At 41.1% G+C, this 24,891-nt stretch overlaps 1 protein-coding gene across 12 annotated transcripts in view; it reads right to left on the reverse strand.

The window, feature by feature from the left end:
- Positions 1-24,891, reverse strand: part of ADAMTSL3 (ADAMTS like 3) — a 274,175-nt gene that overhangs the window by 13,073 nt on the left and 236,211 nt on the right. For all 12 annotated transcript variants that reach the window (XM_039492789.1, XM_039492793.1, XM_039492785.1 and 9 more), the window contains 5 exons: positions 20,278-20,405; positions 19,825-19,953; positions 5,499-5,681; positions 3,183-3,302; positions 1,641-1,853 (listed from right to left, as the gene is read on the reverse strand). In XM_039492789.1, the coding sequence (XP_039348723.1) occupies positions 1,641-1,853; positions 3,183-3,302; positions 5,499-5,681; positions 19,825-19,953; positions 20,278-20,405 (773 nt within the window). The remainder of the gene's footprint in view (positions 1-1,640; positions 1,854-3,182; positions 3,303-5,498; positions 5,682-19,824; positions 19,954-20,277; positions 20,406-24,891) is intronic.

Here is a 24,891-nt window from a genome sequence, read left to right on the forward strand (position 1 = left end):
GGAATTACTTGGACTGCTCAGGTTATAGAGCCACCATCTTTCCTTCTGGAGCAGGGAGCCAGGTCTGGCGAGTTCCAGACCTTCTTTTTTTGAGGAGCTAAGCACTGACGTATACATACGTATGCCTACATATACACATACCTCTACCTAATGTAATGTACTGGATTTTTTTTAACATAATCAGTATTCTCATGTTCTTGAGTGGTCCAAAATTCAGGTGAAAATTGGTAAAAAATGTATAATAGCTTTTGTAAACCCTGGGGTTTTTTGGTTAAAAAAAAATCAGTAAAAACTGAAAATGTAAGGCCTTGTACATGAGATATATGATAAATAACTGCTTCCAATTTTTAAAAACATTTGATTTTAAAATCCCTTTAGAATTCTCCTGATATTGAGTTATTGGGTGAGAATTTCAAAAAATATCTAAGGGAGGCAGGTGCCTAACTCTGAAACTTTAAATGGGACTTGGGTACATAACTTTCTTAGGCACTTTTCAAAATCACACTCCCTCCTCTTATTATTTATTATGAATGAATTATAGGGCACATTAAAAACTTATGAACTTCATAATAAAGTGTTTGTAGATGGGGTCTACTCTCCTGTAAGCACATATGTAAGGTATCTCTCTCTCTCTCAGGCCCCATTCTTACACTGTGTAGCCAAATGAAGCTAATGGGGCTCTGTACATGAACATATCACAATGCAGGATCAGGGCCTTACTGGTTACTCTTAAAAAATAAAAATTAACATTGCCTTGATAGCTGCAGTACTTTCCAGGTATGACCTATAGTAAATACAGAGTAGTACAGTATAACTGCCAATACTGAGGTTACCCTATCTATTTATTAAAGGTAAACTGGTAAATTTAAGGGCAACCACTGGAATAGATTTAACATTGTAATACCAATGAAATGTTAATATTTTAATTAATAACTTTTCATACACATTCTAAAGCATCTAATATTTTCAATCTTTATCCCAAAAACCATTTTGTTAGTCAGACATACTATCACGATGATAATATATATGGCCTGTTGAAGCAGAAGTTTGTGTATGATTGGCCTGATTTAATATCTGTGTAACATATCAAGTCACTGAATTGAGGAGTATTATTTTAGCTTCTTGATACCATATTATAAAATAAATGAATAAAATGAGTGTTCACATAAAATTCAAGGCCTTGATCCTGCAAACATGTATGCACCTGCTTAACTTTAACTGACTGAAAGGGAACTACTCACATACATAAAGTTGAGTATACACATTAGTGTTTACAGAACTGGGGACTTAATACTTTATATGTAAAAATAAGCAATAGACCAGGGGCTAGTTTGTTTACATGCCGCGTCAGCAGGTTCGGCTGACTGCAGCTCCCACTGGTGCGGGTGAGGGATGTGCTGGCCGCAACTTCCCGCCACCCCCATTAGCCTGGGACAGCGAATCACAGCCAGTGGGAGCCGCGATCGGCCGAACCTGCTGACGCGGCAGGTAAACAAACTGGCCCGGCCCACCAGGATGCTTACCCTGGCGAGCTGCATGCCAGAGGTTGCCGACCCCTGCAATAGAGCAATAAAATTCTCAAAACATTAGGAAGAAATATTATTAAAAAGTAAGAATTTGTCATAGAATTTTCAACAAACCTTCCTTCTTGACATTTACCCAAACAGACAATGGTTTTACACTAGTTGAAGTCCGACATCTGTATTGTCCAGCAAATTGACCAGACACAGTGTTCACCTCTAGGATACGTCCCCCAACCAAGGCTCTATATACCAAGTCATTAATTTCCTCAACGGGACGATTTCTGAAGAACCAACGAATCATGTTTCCGTGATTAGGATGCACTGGACAACCTAGAAATCAATGGCATTTTAGTATTTTTTCTAAGTTTAATGTATCTATTGTGATATCTGTGTTTTCAATTTGTGCATAGGTGTGTGGAAGCTTCCCGCAGTATAAGTAAAAAGAGGGGTATGTATTAATTTACAGACGTCTGAGGTAAGGCAAAACTAGTCTCAAGTGCTCGCAGGTGAGCTATCTTCCACTTAGCTAAAGTGGAGGCTCTTCTGTATATTTGCCACAATAATTTACATTCTCCCTCCACTTTAAGTGAGAGTTTATTATGTTCTTTATGAACCAAAGGTGAAAATCCTGACCCCATTGAAGTCAATGGTAAAACTCCCATTGACTTTGACAGAGTTAGGATTTCACTCCAAGACTGTGAACCATGTTTAAATGTGGCTTACATGTTGCTACATACCACTTTATAGAAACAAACAAATTAGTTGAAATGGAGAACTCAAAATCAAGTCTACAGTCCAGGTGGATCTCTCACAGTTTTCAAGGGCAGCTCAGAAGAGAAACTTCACTATTCAGTCCAATGATGATTCATTTAGATAGATCCTGTGATCCGCAGAGTTACCATTTTTAAAACGGTTTTTGAACAATTCCTTATATAAAAATTAGACTCCATTTCTTACTTTCTCCCTCCTCAGTAAAAATCTGAGAGAGAAGATAGCATGTCCTGAAGGCTAACAAATCAGGGCTCTGACAAACCAATGCAGAAGTAAAGATAATGGCCCATAGGAAAATTGGAAGAACCCTCAATATTTCAACAGGAAAGTGGTGAACCGCCCAGAATGACAAAATTTGGCTGAAAGCAATAAATCAGTTTAGCATGTAATCATGATATATAGGCACAGCTATATCTACATGCAGGACTATACTAAATAGCAAGATGGTTGTGAGCAACTAAGAACCAACAAAATAAAATTGCTCATATGGCTGTTATATATTTACTGCTCCTCCTTCAGTTTTGTTTCTATATTTTTAAATTTTAAAATAAGCCCTGAATTACTAGCGCCATTGTTTGTCAGATGGTGCAATTTTTTAACAGCAGTTAATGATAATGTTGGAGAATTCACTGAAGACCATAACACAGCACCATTGCTTGTTCCATCACAATGCACCACAGTTGGGGCAGTGTAGAGTGTGGTGACGAGGCAGAGTTTCGGGACATCCTCCTGTTCCTGACTGCAGATGTTTCTCAAGAGATAAAAATAGATATTCCTCGGGGTTTAGTCTTTGTGGTGGGGCCATCCTAATCATGTCCTTTCCATTTAAATAAAATTATTACTAACAAAACTTTTAATTCTAACAAGAATGATGCCAAGGCAACATACCTATCCTTAGCAGATCACCACGTATCACACTAATATTTGTACCAATTCCAGATGCCATCAGGACACGCTTCCTCCTGCTACCTTTTGTTGATACAGTGTTAGTCTCCGGAAACTTTTGTTCTGGAAAACAATGCATTATAATACTAGATAAAAAGATATTTACAAGGATGATTTTGATCAAATTGTCCAATGTTGTATTTATGAAACAGAAGAATTACAGTATTTTGGAACTCTTTAGGATCATCATCTTGTACATTAATGCACCAGAACACAAAAAACATCTCTTTCTTTCAAAGGTTTTTCAGAGTAACATTTGTTACTGACCCTCATTCAAAATTTCATCTTTTAACAAAACAACCCTGTTATCCTTCTACTGTAATAAAAAATTTACCAAAACTTTGGCCTTGTTTACTGTTTCTCATGACAATGTCATTTATCATTTCATTATCAGACATTCATATGAAGCATTTTTTTAAAACCCTCTCATTGGAGCCGGCTCAACTCCTTTCTTCCTTCTGATGGAAATGTGACAAATTGCTAAAATAATAAAAAGAAAGCTCTTAAAAATCTGCTCTGCAGGTAGAGGTTGCATAATATGGATGAAATTATATGCCTGTCACTATAGTAACTTCTTTTTTCACATTAATGCCAGAATTACTGCCAAAAACATGGTCAATCTGTCAATACACATAGTTCTTACCATTTTGTCAAAGTTTATTTTTAGTGAATGTACATATTATACACGATCCTGTCTCCTTCTGTGGTTTAGGTCTTTTATTGCTTTTTTACTACGTTCTCAGGCTTGCTCCCATTAATTGAACTCTTCTGCATTTTTTATTACATAGAATAACAAGGAAGCATCTGATGCATTTGTGTGCATGGTGATATATACAGATGACTGTGACTAACCCTGCACTGACATAAAGAGGAGACAGGGTGCACTCATTTCCATCCCTCCTCAGTAGTGGCCAGTCAAATCTTTAGTCCTTATATTCCCTGAGTATAAAGACATATATATATATATATATATATATATATATATATATATATATATATATATATATAATGCTGCCACATAACTTGCCAGAGAGAGGCAGGACCACTGCCTGACCTACAATGCTCTGCGGGGCTCCTGATCATTCATGGCCCCTCTAAAATAGGTAGGAGTTTCAAAGTCCCCATATAGCCCAGTCCTCAAGTCCTGACTGATAAAACTTCCTCCCCATTGAAATCAGTGGGAGTTTTGCTTGAGCATAGACTAAGAATTGGAGCATTTGGTCCCTACTACCTACTTCAGATTCACTTAAATCAGTGTCAGGTGACTGGGACCAGAAATAAAGTTCAGGCTCTGACCAGCAGTTCTGTGACACATCTTTAATTACACTGCCCTCCTCAGAAGCATCTGGCTCCTCTGCTTCAGTCAGGAAGCTGGAAACCATGAGTGTATCTTATTGTCACTGTTTATAGTAGGCTCCACACCCTCACTCTTACGAAGAGACTCGTATCCCCCCAAATTTCTTACCTGCGGAAACAGGCCCCATCATCTATAAGCCAGCTAATGTTTGTGTGCTTAACAGTGAGGGTTTGTAACAGAACTCAGCATGCTTAGCTAGCACAAAATGTTTGGGGAGTTAGTCTTTACAGATGGAAGAGCCATTCACTGGGGATACTTGGGGGTCAAGGTTGCATTGTGGGATTTTACATGACTAATCTATTTACAGTAGAGTTGATTAACCAGACATTTTTAGTTTTTCATTTTCAGCTTCTTACCCCTTACTAGGATAAATAAAGACATTCAGGGTGGGCTGCCCATGTTCTGTAATTTTTATTCTTCACTTGTGTATGTTTTATTGCCCTCTGAGATTAGAAGTACAACTCCCACTAGGGTAAGTGGATTGCTCTGGATTTCCTTGTAAACCCTGCCCTCTGTCTCCAGGTGAAAGCACCATGCATTCTTTAATCTAGATTTATCTCTTACAGAGTGTCAACAAGGCTCTAGAAGACCCAGGTCTCTTGCTTAAAGGCTATTGGCTGTTGCCAAGAAGATGGCACAGTTGCCCAGTGGCAAGTGGATGGAGCCCAAGAAAGACAGACATCAGAACTCAAATTCTCTGTGCTCAAAATTAGCATAAACAGACAGTATGGAATGAAAAACATACTTCAAAGGGCCAGGTTCCATCAGGAAATTCTAAACCCATGTCAATTAGAGGATTAACTATTTCTCCAAACACATCCCTATCCATTCTAAGAACAACACTTTATAACCAAAATGGTTTGTCATTGCTTATGAATGATGAACTATGATTTTACACTTACCGAATAAGTGAAGGACAGATGTGGCTACTGCTTTTCCAAGAGCACTGGTTGCTGTGCAAGTATATGTTCCTGCATTTTCAAATGAAACATTCTGCAGAAATAAGGACCCATTCAAAAGCAAGAAAGAATTGTTTCGTAGAGATTCTTTCTTCTTAAGCCAAGTTAGTTTCGGTTGGGGAACACCTTAAAAAGGCAAATAATAAAAATGCTGACCACCTTATATAAATCTTGCGTTTTATCTTTTGCACTGCTGCCCATCATTGTAGTATCCAGTGCCTTGAGTTCTAATGTCATTTTTCAGACAGCGCAATAAAACAACAGCAGTTTTAATAAAATAAGCACGTTTTTGCATTCACAACAAAATATCCTCAAATGGGTAGTTCTCATTTATAACTCTCAGTTCTAGTAGTACTTCAGCGCAGAGCAGTGATAAAAGGTTAAGCACTCTGTGGGAAGCTAACAGAATGGCTTTACAAATGACTGTCAATCCTCAGAAAGTGATATATTACAATTGAAGGGCCTAAGCTCTATATCAATGTTCGAGTGATTTATCGCACTGGATAACATGAGACTGCTCACATGAATAAGGACAACTCATGTAAAGGCTTTCAGGATCAGGTCCTTATTTCGAATAGCATCCTTTATACAAACTGCATCCCAGAACACATCACAGGATGAAATAAAGTTACAAAATTCTTAAAACAAAAGCAGAGAAAGAGAGTAATTAGGGGGCATAGTATACACCTGGGGGAAAATATGCACATGAGATTTGAGAATAGATGGGGTCAATGTGTGCCAAGAATACAAGAAGGCTGTTCCATATGACAGGAGCTGCAGAGATTACTTGTATCAGCAGCATGTGAAGGGATAGAGAGGGAAACAGTCTGACACAGAGCCTCAATCATTAACACTCTTATTTGTTGTGCTGCAGAAGGCTAACTGTATTCTAGTTGCTTTTTAATTAAAATTCTGTCATCTTTGCTTTTATAACCATTAACTTCCAAGAATTCACTTGTCTGATACTTGACATCCCAAGTGTCAAACTATGAATATTTTTTTCTTTTAAAAGGAGTGATGTTTGTCAATCAAACAGCATTATCAATACTGGATGCTTTCTAAAGTTGCTCTTATCCCCAAACATCTGCCTTTAAATGGAAATTTTGCAAGCTATTAATTCCAGCACATTAAAAGCACTTTATTGCTGGCCCTTCATGCCAGCTGCTGGATCAGGGGCATTCTTTTGAAGTCCCAAAGGTCCACTGAAATCACACTGAATCACTCTGTCATATCTGGCACGATGGCCAATCTGAGAGGGGCACTATGCATGATGCATATGAAGCAGGCATGAAAAAAAGCTAAATTGTCTTCTGCACAGTGTTTTCTTGCCTAAAAACACTTACCATTGGTCATTTAAGGATATTAAAATGGGTGGACCTAGCTGATTATGTGGGACATTTGGAAATATTAACCATATTGAATGCTAATTCAGTCCCCTTTCTTTACAGATCATTTTGTGGTATTGCTTTACAGATTATGTCTTCATGATATGGAATGGCCCTTAAGAAGAACTTTAACAATTCAATCACTGGCTTAGTACTTTCAATGCACACCTCTCATTTTCCCTTCAGTATAATAGGAACCAGATATATTTTTTGGATTCAGCTATTTCACTGAAGGGAAATGTTCCTCACATCAATTTGTCTAGAAAGCCACCAGATAGAAACACCCTACCACATTATCAAAGATTTGAACTAGACAATTTAGCAACTAGTAAAAGTGTTTTTAGGTTCAAAGGATTGTGTACCACTGAACAAAATAGCACAAAACAAGCTCTGGTCTGTAGTGTGCACAAGAGTCCAAAATCAGAAGTTATCTTTCAACTTTTTCAGAAGCAGCTTTATACCATTTTGAGAAATCCTGCTGGGATTAAGAAGAGCCCTTGTTTTAAGAGTCCCTTTTGTAATTAACCCAAAGTTTCTGGCTAACATGAATCCTTCTCAGAGAGTAATGGGCCAGTTTACATCAGAGATAGTGTTATTTGTTTGATAACTTGTTATTTGGGACTGTTCTCAACACAGCATGCATGCGCGCGCGCACACACACACACACACACACACTGTCTAAAATGTACCCAATTGCTAGGATTTATCTGTATTCTTAATTTAAATAAAATATAAACCACAAAGCACAGTCTAAGCTTTCTTACAAGGTTGTCGTATTCCTAGGGTTTCTCCCTGCGAGGTAGCTCTGTCCCTGCTCCTCGTTCTTTCTGACCCTCTTTGGGGACATGTACATAGAGTGGTAGCCTGCGGCAGCAAGTCTCAGAGCCAGGTGAACAGACTTGGGCTACCGCGCTAAAAATAGCTGTGGATTTGTTGCAGCGTGGGCTTTGAAGCCTAGGGAGGGGGGTGGGTTTCAGAGCCCAAGCCACAAATCTAAGCCTTTTAGGGCCTGTACTGGAGCTAGTGAGTTCCACTGGCCTGGGCTCCAGAATAAACAAGGAATCTGAAGAACAGTCCTGCCTCTCCCTGCAGGTCCCAAACCCCGCCACCTCTCACACCCCTGGCCTGGGCTCCAGAATAAACAAGGAGTCTGAAGAACAGTCCCGCCGCTCCCTGCAGGTCCCAAACCCCGCCACCTCTCACACCCGCTTTGTAAGTCAATTGGAATTATTAGTAAATAATCTTTCTTTCTGCTTCAACAGCCTCTGTGAATTTCTGGTCGGCGAAGTCTAGCAAGCAGCACCGCCCATGCTGGGAGTTCCTCAAGTGAATAAAGATTGAAGCACTGATTTTTCAAACCCTGCCCCTGACAAGGAGGATGGGGCTAAGGAGTAAACAGAACTGCACATAGCTGTTTTGCAATTTACCCCCAATAGAAATGCAGAGTTATCCTTAAATCTGCTATGTAGCGTCACCATGAGGGAGAAAATATGGCGGAAAAAAAATCTTAACGTCTTTAAAAATCTAATCTAATCTGGGACAATGAACACTATTATGCTTGAATCATAATTGTATGGTTATTACATGGTATCACTACAGTGCAGAGTTGAGGTTGTTTGAATTCCTTTACTGTTCATTTCCATGCCTCAATATGTTTGGATTTCTTTTAAGGTTAACGCTAACTCTGAATTTCCCGGGATGATAATATTTGTTTTGCAGATAACTGCAACAACCCTATAATGTATTTTACCTTAAAATGACTGAGAGATACTTGTGTGCATGTTGTGTTTTTATCTGGAAATTGATGATAATTAAGCTGATGTCTGACACAGAGTAGGTTTACATTACGTTTAGTTCAGTTGGCCTCCTTGTGACCATTTGGGGGCTCTTGCCCTAGTTTTTGCATTTGATTTCCCCCCCCCATCTTCTTATTAACTGAAAAATGATCCTTTTGTGAGTGGGGCTGAGGGCTCCTGGGCTATTGGGTTAAGGATGGCTGGTTTTGTCCTTGGGCTGTCTTTCTAGTTTTTCTTTTAAACACTGAGTGGCAGCTCCTGGATTACAGCCAAACTAACTGCAGTAAAGACATTCCCTTAGGGCAGTGGGTCTCAACCTATGGGCTGCTTGTGGCTCAATCAGCACACAGCTATGGCCCATGAGACATCCTCAGGGCCATACAGGTGGTCTATATCGTGTGTGGATGTGACCCAAATAACACATAGAGAGCTGCATATGTGGCCTACAATAGGTTGAGAATCACTGCCTTAGGGTATATCTACACAGCAAAGAAAAACATGCGGCTGGCCTGCGCCAGCCAACTTGGTCTCGCAGGGCTCAGGAGGTGGAACTGTTTCATTGCTATGTAGACTTCTGGGCTCAGGCCGGAGCCCAGGCTCTAGTTTCCAAACCCTGAAATCGCTCTGTCACACTATTCTGGCAGCGAACAGAGGCCATCGGGCAGGGCAGGGCAGTGTATGCTGCTGTGTTCCACCATTCAGAGCAGCCCAGAGGCAGCCATGTCAGGTTGCTGTAAATTAGAGCAGCCCCATACTCCATTCCTTGGAGCAGCCGAGAATCTGGGAAGCATAAAGGTGGTGTAAAGCTTTCCAGGCTGTGCCTTATGAGGCGTGTATCCAGAGATATGAAGCAGTCTGTCCAGAAATTGTTTTTTATTGTATGGTGCTTTAAGGTCTGGAGATATTCATCCTACAGATGGATTAAAGAAACAAAAAAGAGGCAAAAGAAAAACGTAAAGCAACACTTTGGACGACTCCTTTACTTTCTCATAGGGTCCCCTGGCCACTCTTTGCTCTTGGATATGGAAGCATGCACATTTCAAGCTGTTTTGCACCCGTTCAGTTTATCTGTATGTTCATGCTTCCAATGACAGATCTGTTTCTGCCCAGACTCTCATACAAGACATTGAGTTCTTGCACACACAGTCATTTCTCAAATTCCTATCAGCAGAAACTCTGGAGGGCACAAGAGACGTAACAGGCAGGCAGGAGAAAAGGTGAGAGGGAATAACAGAAAGCAGCAGGAGCTGCAGGAAGAGGGAGGAGGAAGAGCCTCTTATGTACCTCTCTAGCACCCCCAGGAACCTGGGCTGATTAACACCAGCTTCTCAGGGAGCTTCCTGTTTCCTGCTGCTCCCTTGAACCCACTTGAGGAGAACAGGCAGTCAACTGAAGTAGTAGGAGCCAGTTAGGCCCTTAAGATGCTGATATCTTCCCTCACTCAGGCCCTGCTACCAGCCTGCTTATTTGTCCCCTTCAATTGAGTGTTGAGAGCCACTACAGCTGGTACAGAACAGCAGTCATGAGTGAAAGAAGAAAATGCCCCTCTGGGGCAGCATTCAGAAAAAGAAAGCAAAGAAGGATTTTCTATCTAAGCAGGAAGGAGCTCTCCTGAGATACAGAGACACAAATGTTCACGGTGAGCCTTCCGGCCCCAGGGAGGATGTGAGTGGTGAGGAGATGCCTGATCTTCCAGTTAGTCAGAGTGCAGGTGACCTGGCAGCTACTGCAGCATCTATATCTCCATCTCAAATGGATCTAACCATGCACATTCCTGAAGAAAAGTGTAGCTCAGAGAAGAGTGTGGTGGAGGCGCAAGAAACAGCTGCTGCTGAGTTTAGTTCCTTAAGTTTAGCTGATCCAGGACTGTGGTCCCACTTGAACAGTAGCCTGAGGGACTTCCTTGTACTGTATGGGCCACAGCAAGTGAAAAACTTCACGTTCCCCAAAGACAATGAAAACAGAAGTTTCCATCCAACACATTACTGGTGTGAAATCCCCAATGGTGACAAAGCGGAGAGGCCATGGCTTATGTACTCAAAAAACAGAATGCTGCATACTGTTTTTGTTGCAAACTCCCCAGTCTAATGTTACAGCCACATTGGGTTCTACAGGAATAAAAGACTGGAAAAATCTGGCTAGAAATCTGGCATGCCATGAGAAGGCAGCAAATCACCGGAGAGCATTCCATAGGTGGAAAGAGCTTGAGATGAGACTAAGGTTAAAGGCCACCACAGATGATCAACATCAAGAGAAGATTGCATCAGAGTCTCTTTACTGGCAAAATGTTCTGAAAAGGCTCATTGCCATTGTGAGAATGCTTGCTACTCAAAACCTAGCACTGCCTGGCTCTTCAGATCAGCTGTATGTGCCAAACAATGGAAACTTCCTTACAATTGTGGAGCTGATGGCTGAGTTTGATGCTGTACTCCAGGAGCATCTAAGTAGAGTCACCACCCAAGAAATGTACACACACCACTACCTTGGAAAAACAATTCAAAATGAGATCATACAGTTACTGGCAACAAAAGTCAAACAAAAGATTGTGGCAGCTCCGAAGTCAGCAAGATATTACTCTGTTATTCAGGACTGCACACCTGACATCAGCCATATGGAACAAATGTCTTTAGTGGTGCGTTTTAACAACAGAACATAGTGAAAATGTCCCTGCAATGGTGACTGTCAGAGAACATTTTCTAGAATTTATTGACATTGATGAAACTACAGGAGCTGGTATGACAAATGTGCTTCTTAAAAAGCTGGAAGATATGGGAATTGCGATATCTGACATTAGAGGTCAGGGCTACGATAATGGTACCAACATGAGAGTAAAGAACAGAGGAGTGCAGACATGGATCCGAGAGTGAAAGCCTGGAGCTTTTTTTGTCCCATGTAGTTCTCATTCACTGAACTTGGTAGTCAGTGATGCAGCATCAGCTTCTAGTGAGGCTGCTGAAGTTTTTAAAGTAATTCAAAGCATTTCTGTATTTTTCTCTGCATCAACTCATCGATGGCAAATTTTGAAGCAACACCTGGGAACATCCTCTCGGACACTGAAACCACTCAGTGCCACATGATGGGAAAGTCAAATGGAGGCAATAAAGCCTATCAAACACCAAATTGGGAAGATAGATGATACCATAGTTGCCATTCTGGAGGATAATGCTATGACAGGAACTGTTCGTGAGAGAACAGTGACAGAGGGAAATGGAATCACCAGAAACATACATAACTTCAAATTTCTGTGTGGCTTAGTGTTGTGGCATGACATACTGTTTGAAATAAATGTTGTAAGCAAGAGACTCCAAGGTGTTGACCTTGATATATGTGGAAGCAATGGAACAACTGGACAAAGCAAAGTCATACCTACAGTCTTATCGGTCAGATGAGGGATTTCAAAACGTTTGAAGAGTGCACAGAAGTTGGCAGAGGAACTTTACACTGAAGCTATTTTCCCACTCATTCAAGAATACAAGAGTCACCGAAGAAGACGACATTTTGATTACAAGGCACAGGATAATTCCATAAGAGACCCCAAATAACAATTCAAAGTCCAATTCTTTAACCAGGTGCTAGATTGTGCTACACAGTCAGTTGAAGAATGTTTCATGCAGCTCAAGGAACACAGCAGTATATTTGGGATGTTGTATGATATTCCAAAACTCCTCACTATACCTGAAGAAGACCTATGCCAGCAATGCAGGGCACTAGATACAGCGTTGATACATGATGACATGTGCGATATTGATGCGAGTGATTTAGGTGATTAACTGAAAACCCTTTCAAGATACATTTTAGCAGGATCAACTCCAAAGGCTGTTCTGGAATATATGTGCACAAATAAGATGACCACCCTCTTTCCAAATGCTTTTGTTGCTCTGAGCATACTTCTAACACTTCCTGTAACAGTTGCCAGTGGAGAATGCAGATTCTCCAAGCTGAAGTTAATAAAAACACATCTACGCTCCACAATGACACAGGAGAGGCTGGTCGGCCTTGCAACCATCTCAACAGAGCATGAGCTGGCCCAGACTGTGGACCTTCAGAAAGCAGTTCAAATCTTTGCAACCATGAAGGCACGGAAAGCACCACTTTGATTATTCAAACCTATTTGGATCAGGACAACCCACTGTGGTTTAAGGAGGAAGGTGCTTAGTGCCTAACTGAAGTACTAAGGTAGTGTTGTTTATTTGTCGCAACTTGCGGCCAGTTTCCAGTGCGGTTAAGAGTATAAAATGAATGGTTCCCAGAGGCAAAATACCTGAGATTTCAGTGATGGACCTTGGGTTCATGTGATAGGGTGAGACCTTGTGGCCTTCGCAGGCCAAGGTTCCCACTGTGCTGCACCCTCTGTCCCCCATGCATGGGGAAGGATGCTAGGATTAAGGGAGAACTGGGTTCTGGGGGTAGGCTGAGGAGAGCCACCCCCACATTATAGGTTATATGTTTAGGAGCCCTGTAAACCTTGTGCCAGTTATGGGTTATATGGTAAGGAGCCCTGTAACGCATACGCTGGAACCAATTAAATGCCTGATATAGGAAAATATTGGTGACACCCCTCCCGAGTTAAAGTTTAATAAAAGTTGCAGCCTGCCACTTAATTTCATGCATTTGTCTGGCCTTATTTTGCCTTTGTGTCCACATCAATGGCCTTTAGTTTCTAAAGTGTAATTGTCCCTCACCAGGCCTCCTCCTTGATCAAGATGAGCATTGCCTCAATTCATGTTTCTTTTGTCTTAAAAAGGTCATGCAGCCTCAGGATGGAGAGCTCCTCAGTGTCATGGAATTATTTCCCCAGGCCCTTTTTTAGAGAGGCTCCAGTGGAAATGGTCTGCAGGTGGCCTCCTGTCCACAGGAGGTGGAGGGGGCTGGTGAGCCACAGGTATCCAGGAGTCAGTTCATTTGGCTTTGTGCTATCTGGGCATCCACCAAGATCCAGGCCTATTTCTGGGGAATCTGTGTGTTCTGGGTTTGTAACTCTTAGCCATTCTTTGTAGAGGTAGTGATAGTAGTGGAGGGGAATTCCCCTTCCCAGCCCCCTCCCACTGCTACAATCTCCATGTGAAAACCTCACTGACTTTTTATTCCCTTGTACTCTGCAGTGGATTTTTCAGTAGGAGAGGCTAGTCTGGCTCAATCACTAATGACCAATATATCTATGGTCACAAAGGGAAGTAAACAAAGACTTGGGAAAGAGAAACATGCCAGGAATTAGATTCCTCGACTGGAGTGTGTTGTCTGCTGAAGGGAGTTCAGGCAAATGAGGTGTGGGAGGGAGCACAAAAAAGAAAAAATGCAACAATGTGAACAGGTCACTTTTTACAATCAGTTCATATAAAGGACAGAGAGATAAGATTAAGACACTTTCCCTTCATTAAGCTAATTAGGAATAGGAACATTTTGTCCTGTATTCCTGCTACTATATTTGATGCTTTTACAAAATATTACAGTGCTTCCTTCTACAGACTTTTGAAACTCACTATTACTTTGCATTTAGGATCACAAAAGGGAAGCTAAACAACATGAATGATTCATAAGCCCAGAGATTTTACTGTTATATCCTTCTCACCCCTCACCCTGATTTTTCTGAAGTGAAAAAAAAATATAAAGGATAGAATGCCAACATCAAAAGCACATTTAGCATAGTGTAGGTAAATGAAAAGGACAGATGGAAGATCAAATTGCTGGCTTCATCTGCAACAATTTCAACTGTGCAAAATTGCTTATCTGATACTGATGGTACATAATTGGTTCATATCTGTTTAATGTGTGTAAATGAGAACCTCTAACAGTGGTTCAATATGTTTTGTATCATTAATGGATTTTAACACTATATTAGTATATGCAGAGCAGCAAAAGTATATTCAGCACTATACAAAATATGGATTACAATGCAGTCCCCTACTCTGAGAAGCTTCCAACATGAAATACGTTTAGAGGTGCAATAAAATGTATGCAGTCTATACCACTTAATACTCAGCAGCTTTCCTTTCTATTTTCTCACCAGAAGGTGGCACACAATGCACAGTTTATACATATTTGTCCATTTCCCACCCCCCATTTTACTTCAGCTTAGAACTTTCAGCCTTTTAGAATAAATAGAGTCTGACAGGTTTAGTTTATTTTGTGTAATAATCACAAAAGATCCTTTCTGCAAATACAATAAATGTTATCCAGGAGCAATTTGGAGCAAGTGCTATTGATATTTATACCATATATGTTGATCAAAAAGTAGTTGGCTATAACAGTGGAATATGAATCTCTCGAGAATGTTATAAATATCTCCTAACATATGTGGTGTGGGACCTATTATTATAAATTGAAAGGAAAATAGAAATCTATATTATTAGCTCCAGCAAATCAGTAGAAATAACTTCCTTAGCCCTTGCCCTGATGGTCTGTTACTTATTAGAGTATATGCTTTACTCGATATATCTCTATTTTTGTAATTCGAAACTGATGATTAGCGCATGAGAGAAAGTCTTTTGGAGAGAGAGAAAAATCAAATAAATGAAACAGTGAAACAGGAAAAAATATGTGGCACATATCATATAATATTAAACCTTTTTGTCTGATGATGTTAATGGATACTTAAATTGCTCCATGTAACACAGTCTAATAAACCTAGCATCCCAAAGCATTCTATTCAGAGGCATTTTTGGTAGGCTTGTTGGTCATGAGTAATTCAATTACACAGTATACTGTACAGCCACCAACTGGCCACTAGGGGATGCTAGAAAATTCACCCTTCTCCCCATCCTCACATCTGCAGCTCTCGGCATACTCTCTGCCGGTTTGCGTGGCAGGCTGCTCCTAGTCCCAGTAATTCTCCACTGTGGAACAGTGTTCTGTTGAATGAACCACTAAGGTGTCATTTTTGTACAGATCCATAACTAATATTTTCTGTATGCTGCAGTAAGAAAATTGCTACATGGACATCCACATGGACTGTACTGGCAAGAGAGAGGGAAGTGTGTGCACAGCGGGACACAGAGTGCAAAAGTACAGTATTGTAAAGAATTTCCCAGAGAGAAACCCCTGGGTTACACAGCTGAATCTGAAAGTAGAATTAGGTTCAATTTAAAAAACACCAAAGCCAAGAAATTTAAAAATTTTAAAATTCTGCCAACGACATAAACTATGCCATGGCACGCACACACAGACACCTTGGGGTCCTCCCTACATACATCCTTTTTTGTGGCATGGCAAGCATCTAAATGGCAACCATAGTCACTCAACATCAGTGGGACAGCTGCATGAATAAGGCCCTTGCTGAGCACACCCGAGCATACCTTGCTGAGCCTTGTCTGGTAACACTTAATGTACAAAACCAGGCAGGTTGTCATTCACAGAAAAGAAGTCAGACATTGCAGCTGAGCTAATGTATCCTTCTTTTTGCCTACTTATGAGAAAGGACAGTGGGGAAAAAACACCTCCAGGTCTAATCAGGGTCTCCTGGATGCTAAAAGAAAAAGCGGGTAGGGGGAGGGAGAGATAGCTCAGTGGTTTGAGCATTGACATGCTAAACCCAGGGTTGTGAGTTCAATCCTCGAGGGGGTGATTTTGGGGAACTGGGGTAAAAATCTGGGGATTGGTCCTGCTTTGAGCAGGGGGTTGGACTAGATGACCTCCTGAGGTCCCTTCCAACCCTAATATTTTATGATTCTAAGAAGCCTATCTTCTAATCAACATTATCTGTAGGTACTGATGATGAGGAGAAAGAATGTGTAAACCCATAAGAATGGCCCTACTGGGTCAGACCAAGGGTCCACCTAGCCCAATATGCTGTCTTCCGACAGTAGCCGGTGCCCGGTGCCCCAGTGGAAATGAACAGAACAGGTAATCATCAAGTGATCCGTCCCCTGTTGCTCATTCCCAGCTTCTGGCAAACAGAAACCCATAAATCCTACAGACCTATATTTGATATCATATACATCGGATACTCCTTCAAATGAATTTCCTGAGGGATGAATAAATACAAAAGTAACAACACCACGTGCTTATCACTTTTCATTCTAAAGTCTCAAAACCACTCTGCAAATATGGGAAGATATCAACATCCCCAGTTTGCAAGTGAAGTAACTCAGACACCAGTTAGTTACACAGCAAGTCAATGGCAGAATCAGGAATAGAACCAGGTCTCCTGGCTGGCAGGCCACTTGTAATCATGAAACTATGAAGATTCTGCATGAAAAGCAAAGCCATTATTTTATCCAAAGTATTTAATATGTTTTATTTACTACACGAGCTTCAATTGAACCATTCACAAGTAGGATATGAAAGATGGGGCCAATAACATAACATACTACACTATTTCCTTTTCCTGCATATATGGACTAAGCAGTTTGGAAACTGCAATTTTAGTCATAAATTGCTTATTCCTCAGGTAGGCCCCGATTCAACACAGCACTTAGGACATGCTCAACTTTCAGCACGTGATGTAATCCCCACGGGGACTACTCACATGAGCAAAGTTATGCAAATGCATAAGTGTCTGGAGGATCCGGATTTAAATGTGCTGTCCTTATAGAGTACAGAAACATAGTTAATTCTTTTCCAGTGCACTTTTTCCAGAGATCAAGCCCTAAAGTATCCTGCATTTTCACCAGGTTTTGAAGAAATCTGTAAACAATGTGTTACTAACATTCTTTAAAAAAGTTAACGTTTTTGCTAAAAAGCAAAACTCTGGCAGATTTGTTCCCCTCTCTTTAAATAAAACAGATTAATAAGGCTATTTAACTCTCTACTCTTGGAGCAATTCAGTGGTGCACTATTTTTGATTAATGAAAGGAAGACAGAAAAAGTGTCCTTACCTCATTTTCTAAGCTCATTTTTCTGCTGTTCGTTTGATGGAAGTTTTAAAAAGTGCAAGCTACATTTCTAATTCAAAAATAATAACTTCTATTTCCTCAGCAATTATAGGAAATAAAGCAATAAGATAATTCATTTTTAAGTCAACAGTGGTGTCAGTTTTAGCATAACTAAAGCCTTCCCCACTAACATACACAACACCGAAGTGTGTGGAAATTAAAAGTCTTATGTGTGAATATTCATTGATATTTAGATTACTAAATACTCACTCATCCTCACAAAATTAATACTAACAGTGCGACTTAAACTCCGCTGAATCTGAGATGCAGTTCAGTTGTACAAAGAGTTGCCAAAATATAGCTGGGAAATATTACTTCCCCCAAAGCAACAGCCTTGGTACGAACAGTGAATAGCGGGGCCACATGGCTCAATATTCGTCTGTCTGGCACCACTACTATTTAAAGCTATTTGTAGAACTATTTACTTTCATATTTTTCTATCGCTATTTTGGTCTAATATCAACATCTTTCTTCTGGACAACTGCAAATACAGTTTCCCAAAAACAATAAAAATGGAAATGGCACACTGACTTGTCTAACCATTTATTTTCAATTAGTTGTAACTCTCATTGTTTCCAAGTACTAGTGCAAACTTATTGGCAATGTGCTAGCTGAACATTCGCCTTCATGTTCTTGATTAAACAAGACACCATATATTGACACATATTTTATTAAAATAATTGGCAGGGTACTACTGTTATGGTGAATTAACTTTTAAGGTAATTAGTTTAAAGTACAGTGATGAAGAGATTAACAGGTAAAATATCTACCTTGCCTGCACAAACTGAGATAAAGAAAATAAGATGAAACACAGAATTACTGAATATACTCGATCATAAGCTGGTTCGTTTATAAGCTGACCCCCCCAAGATGGATAAGTAAAAATGGAAAATTTTGATAACTTGTGCATAAGCCGATCCTATAATTCAGGGATCAGCAAACTTTGGCTCCCGGGCCATCAGGATAAGCCGCTGGTGGGCTGAGATGGTTTGTTTACCTTGAGCGTCCGCAGGCACAGAGGTAAACCTAAGTAAACAAAGTGTCCTGGCGCGCCAGCTGCTTACCCTGATGGGCCGGGACAGCAACTGATGGGGAAACTTTTTTGGGGGGAGAAGCTGTGAGTCAGGGGAGTAACCCTTGTGACCACCCCCCACATGACCCCACTCCTAGCCTGGGACCCCCGCACCCTCCCCATCCCATCCCTTCCCACCTTATCTGGGGAGGGCCAGGGGAGGATGTCTCTGGCCTGGCTGGAGCTGCTCCGGCAGGCTGGGCAGCACGGCCACAGCCTGCTCCGGCGGGCCAGACCGGGCAATGCAGCCACAGCGTGTTCCAGCGGGCTGGGCCAGGCAGCCACAGCCTGCTCTGGGGGGGTGGGCCAAGTGGTATGGCTGCGCTGCAGCCTGCCAGCCCTGGAGCTGCAGCTGCTTCGGAGGCTGGGGGGAGAGCAGCGCAGCCAGAAGTGGAGAGACTCTGGCTCCACTGGCTGTGCTGCCTCTCCTTGCTCCCTCCGTTGGGGGGAGGGGCTGTGTCCCACCTCTCCCTCTCTATACCTGTTCACAAGCCGACCCCCTTCCCTGGTGCTTCCCTTTTTTACTAAAAAAATTTGGCTTATGAACGAGTATATACAGTACTTAATATATGTAACTTCTATTCGCCATAAGTGCTGCTCCAGAGGTGCTGACCTAAAGAAGCTCTACAGACTTTTGTGACTTGGAATCTATGAGCCTCATCCTCTTTGTCTTTTTCCTGCAGCTGCAAAATGCTGGTTGTAATAGACACACTTATTTTACCATCAAATTTAAAGTTCTGTGAAGGTGAGACTGGAGATTTTATTTGCAGTTCTATATGGCCCAGACGTGAGTATTTCCTATGAGGGCAAGAGACTACAATGGTGCAGAAAATTTTCTGATGAGCAAGTCAGCTGGCTGTGGAGCCAGTACCTAAGATGGGCATCAGTTTTGTGGCCCTTAAACACTGTGCTGGGTCACAGACCATCTCATGGAAGAAAGAATTTTCAAAGCGGGAGAGACAGCGTATGTGTGTACGTCTGTCTATCTGGAGAAAACAAATAGAGAGAGATGAAATAGAGTGACCAAGGTTGACCGTGTCTAGTAAAAAGGAATCATGTTCTGCTGCTACCGATAACTTTTTTCAAGACTCCAGGTGAGCTGCTTATTCCAACACTACAAGAAACTCCAATGGTGTTCTTGCTTACCTGTCACTGGACATTCAATTGTAATGTTTGCTCCAATTTTTGCCACTATCACACCTCCAACAGTTACAGAGAGATTACTAACTTCCAGATTTGAGACATTTATTCCAGGGGACAAAATGACAGGAGCCTCTTCAAAGGAAAAGAAAAGGAATTATCAATTTAAAATATATTTATTTCAAGTTTTATGTGCTTTATAGACCTTGTATTTAAAATTATCATCATTTAAGCAGAATTAAGGTTGAAAAGAAACATACTGATAGTAGGGTGAATCAGCTAACTTGGCTCATGGCTGGCATGGTTTTAGTTGAAATACAATTTAACAGCAATCAGAAATCCTTATTTCTAGTTACTAATTCAGTCAAACTCAATCCAGATTTGGGAGTAGAGGATGGGTGTTAGTGCTAAACAAAGAAATGACACTCATGATACTATAGATGCAATGATGAGCATTACCTGCATACAACAGTGAAGAAGTTTCGATATCAGAACCAAAGTCATTGACCACCAAGCATCCATACACGCCAAGTTCCTTTTGGGTAGGATTGAGAATCTGTACTTTTCCAGTGACATTCAAAACCACTCTGAAGAATGTTTAAGGGGGAAAAAAGGGTTATTCATGTAGGAACAAATCCCGTGCCCGGCTCACATATCTCAGCTGTAAACCAAGTGTCCCTTCAAGAATATAGGAGGAAGAATCTTCCCATCAGGGATACAGAGCAGAAGCAGAACTGCTCTGTAGAAGCTACTTTAGTCCAATGAGGAGAGCAGCCTCCATGCCTCCAGTGTGCCCCCTTTATGGTGGCAAGGAGAAGCACTGAAGGATATGTGCAGTGGTGGCTCCTCCAACTCATCCTCTCCTCCCAAACAGCAATGTGGAGCTGCAGTCTGTGCCATGCAGGAGATGGACAGCATCTGCAAACCCTTCCTCCTCACTGTGCAGCAGAACAACCCTGCTTTTGCTGCTAAGAGACGCCCCCCTACCCGCAGAGGAAGTGGCAGGATTGGACCTGAAATGAACAAATTTCTGTGGGACAATAATAAAAAATTATGAGCAATTTTTAGAAAAAATTACTTTATGTCCCATCGAAAGCACTCTAGAGCATAGTGGGCTTGTCACCTCAGACCAAGACATGCAAGGTGGCTGAGGTATGACTTATGGAAAGTCTTAGGCCTGGCATGTGGTGGGACCTTGGGTTCTCAGCTCAGGGAGGATATAAGAATCAAGGATTTACAATTTTAAGGGCTACTTGACTTTGTGTATTGATATAGTTTGTGATTATTTTTTCCCATTGGCAATAAAGCTGCAGCCTTTCCACAAAATACTGTTTTCCATCTGAACCCCTTTCCTCGTATCTCAGTGGCAAGGTACATGACCCAAAACCATGTGGGAAGATTCTGAGAATGCCAGCCTGGTGTATTTATACTTTTTCCCCTTGTTAGATTTCCCAGCACTTAGTAACTTCAGCTACAGTGTGCACCAGTGCATACATAAATAAATTGTTGATCTGACACCCTACTTGATTGGCTAAATGTACAAAAATAAAGCTATCTTCTGTGGGAAACACAAAAGCATGTTACAAATGAAGTCCTGCTTCACATATGGGACAAAACGTTTTCCCCCACTTCTGGGGCAAATTAATATACTTGTATAGCACAGCACCCACACCTACAACATATTTTGAAGAGACATTACTATTTGTCTCATATATATATTACTACAAAAAAGAGGGGAATGGAGACCCAGCTGCTAGTGAAACCCTAAAATGGTAAGGATCTCTATGTTAGAAAGTGCAATTTATAATGGTAGACATTAGAAATAAAAAAGATACTTACGTATCAACAAAACATATACCAAAAATGAAAACATCAGTTGCAACAAATAAAATGGGAAACTACAAATGTCCCACAAACTGAAGAACAATTGGCAGGAGCATCACGCTTCAAAAACATTTTCATTCTTAAAAAAATCTTATTTTTGGCATCCTTGCTTTAATTGATAGCCCTACAGAACTATATTTTTCTTGGCAATTGGGTTAATCAGTTAAGTATGTTGAGAAATATCCAAAAATGCCTTTATCGTTTCAGAATAATTTCTTCATTACTCAAAGGCTAGTTATAATTTCAGCAGGCTAAACCATGAAGCTAATGTTAATATTATCAGTTGAGTTTCTCAATTACCAGCAGTGGAGTAAAAGTATTTGCTCAAAACTGAACAAATATCTGATAATACACATTGCTCTACCTTTTCTCCAAGTATATTTCCAAACTGTGGTTGTAATATAGGGTCCTTTTAAATTTTGACATTCCATTATCTTTAATAGAAATATCTATAGGTAATGAAGGATTAAAAAATTCATAGGCTTTTGTGGTTTCTTTCTAAAACAATATTACGTTGTACAAATTATGCATAGTGGGCACATCTAAAACTTCATTCTACTTTTAGAGAAAGTAAAATTTTCAGAGATGTTTCCTATATATAAAATGGTGAATAATACTAGAATTGGTAATATCTCTAGAACTGGAAGGAACTTTTAAAATGATCCCCCTATCTGATATAGAATCATAGAACTGGAAGGGACCTCATGAGGTCATCTAGTCCAGTCCCCTGCACTCATAGCAGGACTGAGTATTATCTAGACCAGTGGTTCTCAAAGCCGGTCCGCCGCTTGCTCAGAGAAAGCCCCTGGCGGGCCGGGCCGGTTTGTTTACCCGCCATGTCCGCAGGTTCGGCCGATCACAGATCCCACTGGCTGGGGTTCACCATCCCAGGCCAATGGGGACTTTGGGAAGTGGTGGCCAGTACGTCCATCGGTGCTTTCTGCAGCCCCCATTGGCTTGGAGCAGTGAACCGCGGCCACTGGGAGCTGTGATTGGCCGGACCTGCAGATGTGGCAGGTAAACAAACTGGCCCAGCCTGCCAGGGGCTTTCCCTGAACAAGCGGCGGATCAGCTTTGAGAACCACTGATCTAGACCATTCCTGACAGGTGTTGGGCTAGCCTGCTCCTAAAAATCTCCAATGATGGAGATTCCACAACCTCCCTAGGCAATTTACTCCAGCGCTTAACTACCCTGACAGGAAGCTTTTCCTAATATTCAGTTGGCTTATCTCTTGCTGCAATTTAAGCCCACTGCTTCTTGTCCTATCCTCAGAGATTAAGAACAATTTTTCTCCCTCCTCCTTTGTAACAACTTTATATGTACTTTAAAACTGTTATGTTGCCTCTCTGTCTTGTCTTCTCCAGACTAAACCAACCCAATTTTCCCAAACTTCCCTCATAGGTCATGTTTTTTTAGACCTTTAGTCATTTTTGTTGCTCTTCTCTGGACTTTCTCCAATTTGTCTACATCTTTCCTGAAATGTGGTGCCCAGAACTGGACCCAATACTCCAGTTGAGGCCTAATCAGCCCTGAGCAGAGTGGAAGAATTACTTCTCATATCTTGCTTACAACACTTCTGCTAATACATCCCAGAATTATGTTTGCTTTTTTGCAACAGTGTTACACTGTTGACTCATATTTAGCTTGTGTTACATGATGACCCCCAGATCCCTTTCTGCAGTACTGCTTCCTAGACCAGGGGTCGGCAGCCTTTCAGAAGTGGTGTGCCGAGTCTTCATTTATTCACTCTGATTTAAGGTTTCGTGTGCCAGTAATACATTGTAATGTTTTTAGAAGGTCTCTTTCTATAAGTCTATAATATATAACTAAACTATTGTTGTATGTAAAGTAAATAAGGTTTTTAAAATGTTTAAGAAGCTTCATTTAAAATTACTCAGGCAGTGTGAGTGCCACTGAAAATCAGCTTGCGTGCCGCCTTCGTGCCATAGGTTGCCTATCCCTGTCCTAGACAGTCATTTCCCATTTTGTAAGTGCGCAACTGATTGTTGCTGCCTAAGTGGAATACTTTGCATTTGTCCTTATTGATTTTCATCATATTTACTTCAGATCATTTCTCCAGTTTGCCTAGATCAGGAGTTCTCAAACTGGGGAGGGGTGCCACGAGGTTATTACATGGGGGGGTCATGAGCTGTCAGCCTCCACCCCAAACCCTGCTTTGTCTCCTGCATTTATAATGGTGTTAAATATATAAAAATAAGTTTTTAATGTACAAGGGGCGGGGGGGGGAGGGATTGCACTCAGAGGCTTGCTATGTGAAAAGGGTCACCAGTACAAAAGTTTGAGAACCACTGGTCTAGATCATTTTGAATTGTAATCCTATCTTCCAAAGCACTTGCAACCCCTCCCAGCTTGGTATCACCCACAAATTTTAAAAGTATACTCTCTATGCCAACAGTTCTCAAACTGTGGGCCAGGACCCCAAAGTGGGTCATGACCCTGTTTTAATAGGGTCACCAGGGCTGGCTTAGATTTGCTGTGAGCCAGGGCTGACGTCAAAGCCTGAGGACTTCAACCCCGGGCAGCGAGGTTCAGATTGGGCTTTGGCCCCCCTGCCTGAGGTGGTGGGGCTCAGGCTTTGCTCCCCCTCTCCCCCCCCCGCCACCTGGGGCAGCAGGGCTGGGTTGGGCTCAGACTTCAGTCCCCCCTCCTGGGGGGGTGTAGTAATTTTTATTGTCAGAAGGAGGTCACGATGCAATGAAGTTTGAGAACCCCTGCTCTATGCCATTATCTACATCATTGATGGAGATATTGAACAGAACCAGACCCAGAACTGATCCCTGTGGGACCCACTGATATGCCCTTCCAGCTTGACTGTGAACCACTGATAACTACTCTCTGGGAACTACTCTCTCTACTCTATGTTATATCAAAAATGCTCTCTCACATTTTTCCCTTTATATTTAGTTTAGTATATGTCTATTTATTCTCTAATGCAGATAAGTTACTTTAGGCAGAATGTATAAAACACATACAGTATAGCCTCTTTTGTGGTATAAAAATCAATCCTGCCATATAATATCATTTCCTTTAATGAAATGATTTGTGAGACACACATTTCAAATAAAAGTATAAATTTTGTAAGAAAGATGAAAAGCACGGTGCTCACATTTACTTCATTTTCACAATAATGCATTTTTAACATTACACAACACCCTAGATTTTAGTTT

The sequence above is a fragment of the Mauremys reevesii genome, linkage group 10, assembly GCF_016161935.1.
Source record: "Mauremys reevesii isolate NIE-2019 linkage group 10, ASM1616193v1, whole genome shotgun sequence".
In the NCBI taxonomy this organism is placed as follows: domain Eukaryota; kingdom Metazoa; phylum Chordata; order Testudines; family Geoemydidae; genus Mauremys; species Mauremys reevesii.